The following is a 14,457-nucleotide window of genomic DNA, read 5'->3' on the forward strand; positions in this document are numbered from 1 at the left end:
GACATTATATATTAACCCCTTAGCTGCAGCGGCTATTCCGCCGCAGCGCTAAGGGGGAGGCGGGGCCGCGCGGCGCTCCCGTACTCATGACGGAACCGCTCCGTCATGGCCCTCGGGTGAGCTGTGCTTGTGACGGAATGGTTCCGTCATGGCCCCGCCCGCTCTTTAGAACGCTCAGCGCAGGCGCGGAATTCGCGCCGCGCAGGCGCGGCGAGCGGCCCGTGACGGAACCGTTCCGTCACCAGCACAGCCCACCAGAGGCTTGTGACGGAACGGTTCCGTCACGAGCACGCAACGGGTTAAGAAAACATTCCCTGGCATTGCTTTTAGTAACTCAGTCTTAAAATGTTGTAGCGCTTGGTGTTCTACTACACTATCAAGTTTTAAATGTTGGCCTGCCAAATATTGTATGCGGAGTGTCAACTACTACAATTATCAAGAAGGTAAAATGATATATAAGAAGTACAGTTTATGTACATTCTTCCCTCCAGATTCATTTAGCTTGATGAACACAATTTACCCAGGAAAACTGAACAGTGAAACCCCCAAAACAACTGAATCAACATCCAATTTTGCAGAAATCTTGATCTTTACCCAGAAACTGTGTTTTTTTTATTTGTTGAACCCCGTTCAGTGTTTTTTGAGACATTAAGGTTCAAAATGTATGTAGATGTAGAGACCTCGAGGATCCGCAGATCCTACAGATCTTAAAATAAGATCTGATTTGCTACCCCTTATCAATAAAAATGTAGCGGGGCAGCCCTTTTAGGACTCAAGGACTATCAGCCAGATTCATCAAACAAAATTGCCATCGCAATAGCTGAGAATTAGCTATTGCGATCGCAATTAAATGAAATGCAATTAATGATGTGAAAATTGAATAAATAGCGATTACGCAAAATCTATAATGCAAATTTGCAAAATAAATCGCAGAATCTAGGTGGAACCCCCTTAGCGATTCGGAATTAGCGAGATTCCAAGGATTCTGCGAAATATCTTGCAAATTCACTAAATACTCGCAAAGCCAATTCATGAATAAACGCAGATAGCGAAAATTCGCTAAATCGCTATTTGCGAGGCACAAAATAAGGAGAACCCAAACCAGGTGGTAACCATGAAATCAATATAAAATTTTTTTTTTAAAATACCAAACTAGCCACAGGTGCGGGCCTGGCCAAACACACTTAAGGAGACACAGTAGGAGCATGAGGACTTTCACAATGTCAGGACTATACATGGTGGTCAGGCGGCGAAGGCTCCAGGCTGCAGCAAGGAACAGACGCAGGATCCAGGAGCGAATCTTCCACCTGCGGATCACCCTTCTGGGTCAAACTGCAGAGCAAATCTACTCTAAGTACCGCCTGAATGGGGCAATGATTACAAAGCTGATGCGTGACCTAGACCCCCTGATGCAGCACCCAACAAGGAGGACCAATGCCGTGCCCACCCATGTCCAGGTCTTGTGCAGCCTGCACCTCCTGGCCTCCGGAAGCTTCCAGGGGATAGTTGCAGTTGCAGGGGGGATCTCCCAGAGCACCATGTCCCGTTGCCTAAGGAGTTTCCTGGAGGCAATGCTGACCCGGCTACACCATTACATCACATTCCCGACCACCCAACAGGACTTGGATCAAACTAAGCTTGATTATTACAACATTGCGCAATTCCCTCATGTAATTGGATGCATTGACTGTACCCACATCCACATATGCCCACCTGCACAATCAGAATACATGTACCGGAACCGCAAGTGCTACCACTCCCTGAATATCCAGATGGTGTGCAACGCTAAGACAATCATCACGGATATAGTGGCACAATACCCGGGGAGCACACATGACTCCTTCATATTACGGCACAGCGGCTTGCACACACGACTGGCCAGGGGAGACTTTGGGGAAGGACACCTACTAGGTAAGTACACATGCCAACAAATAGTACATTGCAACCATGTAGTTGCGCATAACAGGCACTCACCCTCTGCTCCTTTCATTCAGGTGACAGTGCCTACGGTCTCCGTGAGTACCTCCTCACCCCATACCTCAACCCTGCCACACCACAGCAACGGCGTTACAATGCAGCACACATTCGCACAAGAAATTGCATTGAGCGGACATTCGGGCATTTGAAGAGCCGATTCCGCATACTTCACAAGACTGGTGGGGCCCTCAAATACCAGCCTGAGGTCTGCTGCCGCATCGTGGCCGTGTGTGCAATACTCCACAACATTGCTACCAAGCGGAGGATACCAGTAGAGATCTCTGGCAGTGAGTCGGAAGGGGACAACCGCCCACCTGCAGAAGGACACGGGTGCCGCAACCAAATCACAATGAACTGTTTCTAGTGCACCCACTCCCCTCATCCAACACTTCACTCATGCATGACAATTGAAATAATGACATGAGTCAGATTAACTAGTGCATAATAAATCTTATTGTTTTCTTCACAATAATGTAATATTTGTTTCTATAAATTGCATGAGAGCTGTATTGATTCATACATCCCCATGTTTGTGAGGAGGGCATGCTTGTTTCATCAGCATGGCCCTGCATGTTAAATAATAAATAGTCAGTGGCGCCTCCGGGTGGACGCTACCAGTCGCCTTTTGACCTCCTCCACATCAGCATTAGCCCGTGAGGCTGCATTTGGCCTGGTGCTTCGGCGGGGTACCGTCACCAGCGGCACCAACAGGCTGCTGTGGCTGGAATTGCCCTCACTGGCACCATCCCCACCACCTGCCTGGCCATGTCCAGTCGCCTGCAGACTCTGCACTGCAGTGGTGACTTGCTCCAGTGCCCTATCGACATCCTGGCAGCATTGCACAATTTGTATTTGCATCGCTAATGATCGACGCCATAGCTGGGAGGTGGCATTCCCAATGATGTGGTTGGAGCGTGTGTACGCTGACAGGCGGGTCAGCAGCTGGCGGTGGAGGCGGCGGTTGACATCCTGCTGGGATACCAGGACCTGGCTGTTTTCCCAGACAGCAGCGGTCATGCTTTCCATGTTGTCACTGAGTTGTCCCACATTACGTGCAGTCTTGGCAAGCTGCAGGTGGATGGCTGCCAAGTGACATGCCTGCTGTTGATGTACACGGAGCATCCGACGCTCAATAGACAGGCCAGGTACCTGGACATTCACCCCCCTGCCGGCGCGTGGTGTTGTATTGCGCGGCTCCCTCACCAGTCCGCTGGACTGAGTACGAACAGTGGCTGTGCGCCTTGTTTGCTTCCGTGCTGCAGCTGTAGTTGCCAGTGCCACTGGCATGGGTGTAACTGGGGGTGGTTGTGGCGCGCCTGTTGTTGCAGGGGTGGCCCTGTCCACAGGAGCAGGTGGTGGTACCACTGCTGCTGGTGCTAGCTGTGATGGTCCTGGTTTAGGGTTAGGATGGCCCTCTCCCTCGGTGTCCTCGGGATTGTCCTCAATGTGAAGGGCCTCACTATCGGTGCTGGGTTGTTCTACGCCACCTGTGATGTAAATGGGATGGTGATTAATGACATGTTTCTTGCACATTGGAGGTTGCTACATGCATGCAGGCTAGCATTCCCTGACTGGCTTTAGGAATGACTCTCACTGGACAGGTCTGGCTGTATGGGGCTATCTGGAAAATGTGGTCACACTACAAGTCCCACAATGCAATTAGGCTTTTCTGGTGTGCATGGCCTGCATGACTGGGGTTTCTAATGGGTAGCTCGGGAGTCATGGCCGTTGTTAGGGGACAGGGTCGCAGTCGCATGGCACTTACCTTGGGATTCTTGGGTAGGTCGGGAGGAGTCCAGCCGGGTTACCCCCACGCATGCCTCGGGATTTAGGGTGTCCTCCACAAGGTCCTCCAGTGGGGTGTTGGGTGGTACAGTGGGCTCGCCTCCTCCGGTTCCCAGTCGCTCCCCCAGCCTCTCAGTAATTCTCTCCTTAGCACGCCCCCTGAGGTCATACCACCTCTTTTTCAGCTCCTCTATGGAGCGCTGGGTCACTCCCACTGCGTTTACTTTAGTGTGGATGCGCAGCCAAATGCACCTCTTCTCCGCCTCAGGCACCCTCCTTGAATCCTTCCCAAAAAGCCGGTCATGATCTTTGGTTACTCCCTCTATTAAATATTCCAATTCCTGCTCGGAAAATTTGATTTTTCTTTTCCTTCCTGAGGCACTGCTCCCTGCTGCTTCCTGGGACATTTTCTGGGATGGTTTGTCTCCTGATTTGCAGCTGAAGGTGGTCTGTAGTGGAGCTCTGGCCACTGCTGCTTCCACTTTCAGGATCAGTGTGCTGAATGAGGGAGGGAAATGCCTGCTTCCTGGTTGTGATGTCATCACTGTGCTCGAAATGCGACTTCCCGTTTTTGCGATCTCGTAATTTGCGTTTTCGGTAATTGCGGGATCGCAATTTCTACACGGAAAAAGGCAGATTCTGCGATTTTATTTGCGATTACAGCAAAATCGCAAACGGCTATTGCGGCCGATTGCGATTCGCTTTTTTTAATCGCATTTCTTCATTAATCCCATTCTGCGAATTCTGAATTGCGATTCGGTAATTCTCGCAATTTAGAATTCGCAGAATGTGGCTTTGATGAATCTGGGGGTCAGTCTCATGTCCTCAAAAAAGATTTAAAAAAAATATAGAGGGCAGATTAGGGAAACCATGGATCCCTAGGCCAGGTTGGGGGGGGGGGGGGGGGGGGTTCCCAGAGTGACCACCCTGGGGGCAAAAGTGTAGGAGTGTTTGAGCAGTGCCATGGATTTGCTGTACCATAAGAAAACAAAGGGGCAGGCTTTTTTTAATTTAAAGTGGACCAGGGCCTGAGTGGGGGAGGGAGGATTGTTGTAGTCAGGACTGGACTTGGATCAGTTGGTTAAGGAATGTACCCAACTGACAGCTTAGATGGGGAGTTTAGATTGGGTAAAGGATTATAGGTAGTGTTCAAGGGACAAGAAATATTAGGAAAATTATTTTGCTACACAGCTGCAATCCACTGAGGTTAGCTAGTGTTCAAACAGAATGACAGTTAAGTCGACTTCATATTTGGAGGATGATCTAGTACATGCTGGGGTGTTAGTCTAGCACATACACCTTCCACAATGAGTTAGATTATTCACCACGCTAAATACACATGTTTATACTCACTCAGATGTACATTTACTATGACGGCTAGGTGTAACTCTACACCTTTTTGCCATTCACCATTTTGGAGTGTAGATTCACATCTAGGTTAAACTGACATGTCTGACATGATTTAGAAGTCCAAAGACACTACCAGTTTCATTACACACGTAAGTGGAGAACTCTGACACAGTGAAAAGTATGAGGAAATTATTTATGTTTATATTTTAATGTAAAATATAAAAGTACATTATTTAAAACAATATCCGCCTGATTCATCAAGCTAAATTGCACTCGCAAAGGGCAAGATTCTCAGAATCTTGCCTTTTGCGAGTGCAATTTTTGCATTTGGGATTCATCATCCCAAATGCAAAAGTCGCTATTTAAGAATTCGCACATTTGCGAAGATTTGAATTTAAGGAATCTCTATTTGAGATTCCTTAAATGCAATTCATGAAGCATTTTAAAATTGCGAAAATGCAATTTTGGGCCGCTATTTACCGAGAGGTCAGACCTCTCGGTAAATAGCAAAAACTTAGAAAAATGCTTTTAAAAGCATTTTTCTAAGTTGCATGTTGCACACACACATGTCCTTTGGACATGTGTGTGCGCAACACCTGTTTCAATTTACATTTAAGGGGTGCTACAGGGTGTCCTTTGGACACCCCTGGCACCCTTTCAATCGCTATATTATTTGCGATTAGCTAATTGCTAATCGCAAATAAGGAATACTCCCCATTCATTCCTATGGGCCTTTTGGCCCATAGGAATGAATGGGGAGTTATTCCTTATTTGCGATTAGCAATTTGCTACTCGCAAATAAGGAATGTGTAGGAATCGCTATTTATTTAGCAATTCCTACATGAAACCGTTTTGCGAGTCCTTAATAGCGATTCGCTATGAATCGCTATTAGGGGCTCGCAAAACGGCCCGTTGATGAATAAGGCTGTATATTATTAAGATAGAACTAATGAAAAAGCATATTAACATGTAAAATTAAAAACATTAAATAATGAATTAAAAAAGGGTTTATAAATCATTTCAAAATAATGAAAAAACAATCCTGCCTCAAACATTTTGATTTACTATGCAGTGAATGTTATTGAAAGGTTTGTGATGAGTTAATTTAAATTATTTTCTATTTTTTAACAAAAGTTTAAAAGTTCATTTTGATTATGTTTATACAATTTTAAAATACACACACACACACACACAAGTTAAATGGAGTAATTCTGGGGTGTTACTTTATTTCCCGGTCTCCATGGTTTTTATTGGACTGTTTTGCGTATGAGTGTGTCTTTACTTAAACCAGGGGTCACCAACGAGTAGTTGAGGAGCTACGGGTGTTCGTCAGCACCCTCAAAGTATCACTCAGAGGTAACGTCAAGCCCAGTATTTCTTTCAGAGAATATGTGCTGTTAAAGAAGGCAACAATGCTCATTTTAACACCATAAAAGGGACAGTAGGCATGGGCGGAGCTCGCGAAGTTTCACTCTGCGGAATTCCACAGATTTATTTAAAAACTCAGCGGGATTCTGCACAGTTCCACGAGCAGGTGGAGTAACTTGCGATGTTTGTTGTTGATGAGTGGATTGATAGTGAGCCCTGTTGCAGGTTGCGCAAAAGCAGTTGATAGGTGGTATCAGAGGCACAATATGTGTTGTCGTGCATGGCGCCTCCTCCTCACTAATGCTGTGGGTATCAGTGCTTCACAGTGTTGGTGTTTGCACGAGGTGGTCATGAAGATTAAGGGAGGGCTTGGTGCAGCATTGTTGCCGCAGTGCAGTGTACACTCAGCTGTATGTGCAAACTGCAGATCTATGGGCAAACAGGAGCTTGGTCAGCACTAGCAGAGTATTCGTATATCAACTCAGGAGGGGCGAATGAACACGTTTAATCCCAAAAAAACAAGACATGCGACTCTGAGAGCTGGTAGTGTCCCCTTTTAAATATGTGTCAGAGTAAACGGCCTCATTGCAATGTGCATTGCAGACACACCGGCAGGTGATGTGTTAATGCACACTTCCATGGCAGCAGAATAAAAGGTGCATGGGTGCGAGCCTATTCGCCCTCCTAATTCTGGCCCAAGTGCACAACACTCCATTGCCCGTACTTTGCACACATGCACTTGTGCAACCGAGGCATGTCTGCTTTCACATTTTGTCCATAGTAGGCACATCCACACACACAGCGCCATTACAAACCCTTATTTTGGCACTGTAAACATTTTCCCGTGTGCTGCTGATGGACTCTTGTTAATGACATTGTCACCAATATGTAAGGTGTGTGCACATTTCCCAAGTAACGCACATATGCTGCAAAGAAGTTGCCGTTTTTACCCTTTTCTCGTGGTTGCACTGGCACGTGCAGTGAGGTGAAAATGTGGGAAAGACAAAGTCTTTAGTTTCACTCAACATTGGACAAATCATGGCCAGAGCCCCAAACATATAACATGCAAACTCTTAACAACAGCCAGACGCCCGCAACTGCCACCTTGTTGCAGTTAGTAGGATAAGTGTCAGCGCGTTCCAGCTCATCTCGTTATTGGCTTGGTGAAGCAACCACCTGAAACACTGTAGTGACGGCTCCGATCAACTAACTCCACGGAGCCTTGCACCATCAGTGCTGGTCTATCATCTGTGCTCCAGCCTCGGTGACCCTTTAGAAGATACTTTTAAAGCTGCAGGCAATGCGGTGACCCGAGACATCTCTAACTGCACTGTGTTGGTGATGCGAGAAGCACTGGTGTTCCCATACTCATTGACTAAGCGTCAACTCTCAGCCCGCTATTGGTTAAAACCAACCATACAGAGGAAAAGAAAAGATTGCATGAAACAGACTATAAAAATATCCAAGTGGGGGCCATGTTGGAGTGTAAAAGTCTACAGCTCTTAGGTGGGCACTGGTAAGATCTGCCATGTGGCGGTTGTCAGAGTTTTTGCCGTACTGCGCGCGATTGGTAAAACTCCACGAACTCCGCCGGAATTGCTTAGTTTACCACCCACTCCTAAGTGATAGCCAGCCAGTCCAATGGCAGGGCATCATGATAGCAGTCACCCACACACGTTGTGGGCCTATAGGGTCTGCCACATCATCATCTGCATCCACTCTCAGTCACAAGGAGATTGTCCATCTTTGTAGACCATGCTCCATCAGTTGCATCATATGTGTATGAACAATGTGACAATGACAGAAGAGTGCTAGCAGTAGCCTGAGCAGTAGCCAGTGCTGACCCAATGAAGTGTGGGGCTGCACCAGCCAGAGTGATAATGTGTTAGTTGGGCGCTTAATCAGCCCAAGAGCTGAGGGAAGCATGGTATGGATCCAGAGCAGAGAAAAGCAAGTACCTCATCCACAATTGTTTATATGAGTGGTGTCTGTTTGACAATGCGTCTCTCCCTAATAAATAGTGTTGCTCCCTGGACATTACATCTAGCTCAAGGACTACCAAAACTGTATTCTAGCAGCTATCTGAAGGGTTTCACCTCTGACACATTTGTGCCCGTTCACAGCCTAATAGTGAAAACGTGCATAATAATGGTTATCCTTAATTATGTTGGCCATTCTTGATGTAGTTGTGGCATACTGGCAACCATTATTAGCATGTTAACTACTACTTTAGGCCATTCCTGATATAATGGTGGCCACCCCTTGCATAATAATGGCCACGACTGATATTTGGTGGGCATCCTGGTTGTTAAGGTGTCCAGCATTGGCACGATGATGGCCCTAGTATAATGGCTGCCACTATTGCCATAATACAGGCATCCTTGGTGTCTTGGGGACGGTGCATTTCCGATAAATCACAACTGCTATTTTGAAAGCATGAATTATGGGGGGGGGGGGGGGATGGGGGTTAGATTCAGAAAATATTTTTCTCCTGTGAAATGTAGTTTGTTTTTCCAAAACAGAAAGAAGTGGCACACATATGTGTATTTCAGAAACTGACATGCTGATGCAATTCCAAAACACCTTTGAAGTTGATAGCTAAATGATCATTCAAGCTGAGTTATGGAGACTTTCTGCTGGGGTTATGTCATTTGTGCCAGAGTGCATGTGATGATTTGAATGTTACTTCATTACTCATGTGTAGACATTCAATATTCATAAGCTTTTTCCTGCCATTTCTTCGGGTAACCTTGGCTGGAATGCTTGGCTCGTCACTACAGATAATCCTGTTTATGATGATCATATTGTAACATTAACAAATGGGGTCACTATTCAACAGTGATAAGATCTGTTAGTAGCTCAGGAGTACTTTCCTTCAGCAGAAGTAGGCCTCACTACTAAAAAGGTTAAATACCCCGGTCTTAAACTATTCTTTAAATTGTGCAAAACTCTTCTAGTTTAGTAGTTACTGTTGCACCATTTTCCAGCCTATTCCTCTTGTTCCTTCCAAATTTACTACAAAATCGTACACCTAAGTGTGTGGATATCTCCACCACTTTGGCAGGGATGTCTGCACAGAAAAGATAGGTGAGACAAAGTTGTGGCTCTCAGTCGTGGCTTTGTGAATACCATGTTGTAGTACATGAATAATACAGCTTTACCCACTACAGAATGCATTTTGTGAATTGGGTCCTTAGATTCAATGACGCTGGACACCTGCAAGGGATGATGTACCTGTCTGACAATTCTAGAAATTCAACCTTTTTGGTCCTTTGCTTTTTGCCAGTAAATAGCGGTAATCAGCAATTATGCTTGAACACGTTTGCCATTTAGTGGATGTGTGGAACACATACCCATTCGTCCATCTTGGAATTTGATATAACAACTTTCTTAAAAAATAAAGTTCACCAACAGCTTAGTGTTGAGTTAAATCCGGATTCGGGCCATCTAAGTGGCAGGTACGTCAGATTAGCCCCCTGCAATTTCTTTTGAAATGACTGATCTGTTAATGACATGATGCAGACATTATAGCAATCGTTATGTTAAATATGGTTTTTCCCATGTATTGCTACATATGACTTTCTAAACTTTGCAAAAGTTGGACAAAATATGCTGGGTGGGCTAGCCAGTAAATACTTCAAATATTTTGAATGTCTCGAATTTCCTTTTCAGATAAATTTTGCCAAACACCTCTTTATGTCAATTTGGGATTTTGTGTTTTTTTAAATTAAGCACTAAAAGAATTTAAAATGTTGAAGAATACTCGAAACATTACAAAACAATTCTTCAGAAACGAAGGGGCTGTTTTAAAATTTGGCAGACAGAGGGTGCTCTGTCAGGATGGCTGAGGATATTGCCTATGCCATCTCAAAGGGCCTCTGCCTGTCAAATCTGGAACTGTCCGCCAGCCCGTGGACAATTTGTAATACTGACAGGCACTGCCGTCATGGCAGATCTTATCAATGTTGTAAAGGTTTGGATGGCTCAGTCAACCAGGATTGCTGCCCGTCACACTTTTACACAATTTAAAAATTTTCAAAATTAAGGGCCCGATTTAGATCTTGCTATATCAGGTTTCTCTTTCACTTTTCCATCGGTTTCTCTGCCCATCTACTAGGCGGTCCGACCACTCTATTTAGATGTAGGTGGGTCTATAGACGATAGTCCATAAGAGTCTCGCCGACTCTGCCAGATTTTTCCACCCGAGCCAATGGTGCCAAAGGCAAAAGCAGCTGTCGGGGTGGGACTACAGCCAATATTTCTGTTGGGCCAATCATGATGTGCCTTCCAGCCAACGTAACTGTGGTGAGTAAACACACATGTATAAACACATCAACAAATAAAAACACTAAAACAATTGTATTTTTGGTGCAAGTGTCCATTATCATGATGAATGCTTGCACCAAAATCTTAATGTCCATTTCAATTTTTTATTACTAATATTTGGACTGCACAAATATGTAATTTAAAAAAACTGTAGTTGTTTCGGACATAAATGTGAGTAAGAATATGTATTTCACATATTCCTTAATAACAGTTTTAGTCATCAGTGAATTGTAAATTAATTATAATGTTGATGTTGGTTTTGAGTGTGTTGTTGTAGTGGTTGGTGTGTTTCTGGGTGTAGTGGTGGGTGTGGTGGTGGATATTGTTCTTGTGGGTGTAGTTTCAATAGTGTGTGAATGTTGTTTGTGTGTGTTTGTGTTTAGGGGTGTCTGATTGTGCCGCTTGGGTCTGTTGTAGTGGATGTCTTCAAAGAGTGTGATTGGGATTGGGTTGGGAGTTTGGATTGGGTTTGAGGAATGGACTTGAGTTGGGGCAGAGGGTTGGGCTGGTTGGGAGGCTGGGGTGAGTGAGGAGGCTGCAATTTTTGCAAGCAATATCTGCATGCCAGACATTGAACTGTGAATGGCATCCAAAAGTGCAGCCATTTGTTGCATTTGGCAGTTTAGGCGCAGGATGCCATTCACTATCGCAGTCTGGCCTACAGAGATGCTGCGTAAGAGGTCAATAGCTTCCTAACTCAAGGCAGCTGGGGTGACATGGCAGGGGGTGAGGTGTTTGTGAAAAAATAAACTGAAACGACTTTAACAACCCACACGATAATAATTAGAAAAGAAAACAAAATGAAACAGAGAAGGCCAACAAAACACCGGACTTCACTAAAAAAGTGTTCAGGAAAAATGTTATGCTGTAGTGGAATGGCAAAGGATAATTGTCTGAAATGGAGTGTGTTTGATAGTGTGGTATGCAGGTGAAAACAATTAGCCAAAACAGATCAGGTGAGTGGTGCTAGCATCCATCCAAAAACCACAGGAATAGTATAATGTTGAACAGGTCCCATGATAGAATCCCTTTGTCGGCAATCCGCATCTAGGACAACGCCATCTCAACTGTGAAATCTAAATTGGTTAGCATGCAGGCATTCAGAATATTAAAAACCGACACAACAGCAGTGATTGTATTTGCCGTTTCAAAATTTCTGGCTGCTATGTGGTTTAAGCGTAGATTATTGATCGAACACTCTTAATCCTGCACTCATAGCCCACGGCACACTGCACTTTTTATATGTTCTTATACGTAAGATTATATTTATTGTTTTAATATTTTAACTACGGCTGATACCTATGTAATTTGTATAACCTTTTGTGTCGCTAAATTCTGTTCAACTGCTTCTCACACAATGAATTTATACCGTTATTAATATTACAATGTTTTATTAATCACTGTTTCTTTTATTGCACACTGCCGAAATAAAGACCTTTTGAATTGAAAAACGGTTAGCGCAATCAATCTCTCAACCCTAGCGGTGACAGAGTAATGTTAGCCAGCAGAGGAGTCCACTGAGCCGACAGCAGCGAGTCCCATATGCAATGAAAAAAGGTAGACCGAGGATCAGCTAGCCTAAATATGGCAGGTTCGAATCAGTCAGCTTGACAGAGTACTTGTAACCGCTGCCATAGATGGAGAACGGGAGTCTCGCCAAGTTCTGAATCAGGCCCTAAATTACCAAAGTTGGAGGCTGTCTTTGAAAAAGAAAAAAATAATGACCTCCATGCCATGAGAGTTTTCTCCCATGGTGTGGGGAGTTTTTATATTTTTTGATTATCTCATACCACCAGGTTTCACCTGATGATTGCCCACGCTAAATTGGGTGGGAAGTCGGATGGCTAACCTTAGACAGCATACATTCTCTGGCCTATTGGAGGAGTGTTGGTGACAGAGCCAGAGTAGGCTCCATCGCAACATACTTTCAGTCCACCCACCAATAAATCAGCCAGGCAGACCATGAGTTTGGCGGAGTGGACACTCCTTTGGTTACCTGTCCACCAAACTCCAAATCAATCCCTAAGTCGTAACAAGATGCTACAAAATGTCCACGGAAAGAAAAGTTCCTTCAGGTCGGACAGTAACCCTGTGTAAGTTGAAAAGGAAGCGAAATGTCTTACCTGTCCTGCTGCATATAATTCATCTTTGTAAATGGCCATCGTTCTTATCGTCCCTTCTGGCAGCGAGGTATTTGACGAACCCCCTAAAAAAACAAATAGCCCAGAAACAAAAATGATGGGTAAAAGTAAATATGAACCTGCCTTCAAATTTCATGTTAAATGGTTGCTCTTGGAGAATCGCAACTGAGAGCATCATTTAATTAACCTTTATTGAGACACTATAGATATTGATGGACATTTTATCCATTTACACTAAATGGAACAAATCCAGTCTTCAAAGCATAGGGCACCCTTTCACGAAGAGCATGTTTGTAGGTGAAACATGGCTAGTCCATGCTAGTTATTCTGATTGCAACCAATCAGAAGGATCCCAACTAATAGCCCTGAATTGTTGGAACGGTTGATTATCAGATTATAGAACCAACATGCTGCTTTAGTAATTCAGACTGACCCATTCAACCTATCAAAATAGGATCCTTAACAGAGGATCATTGTGATTGGCTGGAGGAAGTCAATAAGAATAGCTGTAGCTATTCTTCTTGGACCACATTCTATATTCCATGGAGGGATGAGTAGCCCAAACACATAATGTTTGGGAAAATTTCCAAAACGGTTTCAACTTCGGAAGGAACTGAGAGAGACTAAACAATGTCCTCATTTCAGCAAATAAATATTTCATCCTTTCCTTTTTAAACGCAGCTGTGTCCGTCAAACCAAGAGCTGTATCAAAGTTCAAATAAACAAATAATTCATAACATAAAATGATCCCTCACTTATTGAAGCCACAATCAACACTGTTTTTTATGTTAAAAAAGAAAACACAAATACAAAGTATGTAAAAGAAACCATCACAACAGATGCATGGAGAAGGAAATAATTGCTGCTTTGCCAAATCTATTGAAATAAACTGTGGAATGACATCTTCGTAGATTGTGGTTGTAATATATGACTGAAATGCTTGGCAGAAATTTGTGAGTAAGACATGGGAAGGGTATCCTGTTGTGGAGATCTTTCTACTATTAAACATGAAGCTATAGCCTCATAAGTGTAGTGTCAAGTTCGTCAGTTAGTGACTGGCATGTGAATCTCGCACAGGAAGATTTGATCAGTTTCACAATGCTTAATTTGCGCTGGTGGTTGCAGGTGGGGGCCTCAGCACTCCTTTTTTGGGGCTCACCACTTATTTTCCCTTCCTAAGAGCAAGGGAGGAAAAACACACACAGGGGAAAGGACGGTGTCTAGAAGGGGATAACAGAGGCATGCAATTGATTCCGGACTGCACAGACTTGATAATCAGCAAGCTGACATTTAATAGCTTGTGAGCAGAGCATTGGACACCGGCACTCTCCTTTTACAAATTAAGCACTGCAGCTACATGTTTTTGGAATCATCTACCATTATAGGCAAACACCCCCAAGTTATTGTAGAAAAGGCTGCATATGGTGGTAGCACAGAAAGTAGAGGGCAAAAGTTCGAAGTACATACTGATTTGATTAACAGCTGTGACTGACCTCATATTCTAACTTTA

At 44.3% G+C, this 14,457-nt stretch overlaps 1 protein-coding gene across 1 annotated transcript in view; it reads right to left on the bottom strand.

Moving 5' to 3' along the window:
* The window catches only part of CFAP43 (cilia and flagella associated protein 43), a 753,224-nt gene that overhangs the window by 647,567 nt on the left and 91,200 nt on the right, over window positions 1-14,457 (bottom strand). Inside the window, exon 7 of the mRNA XM_078643733.1 lies at window positions 12,930-13,012. Coding sequence (XP_078499859.1) covers window positions 12,930-13,012 — 83 coding nt within the window. The remainder of the gene's footprint in view (window positions 1-12,929; window positions 13,013-14,457) is intronic.

Source organism: Lissotriton helveticus, chromosome 5_1 (assembly GCF_964261635.1).
Source record: "Lissotriton helveticus chromosome 5_1, aLisHel1.1, whole genome shotgun sequence".
In the NCBI taxonomy this organism is placed as follows: Eukaryota; Metazoa; Chordata; class Amphibia; order Caudata; family Salamandridae; genus Lissotriton; species Lissotriton helveticus.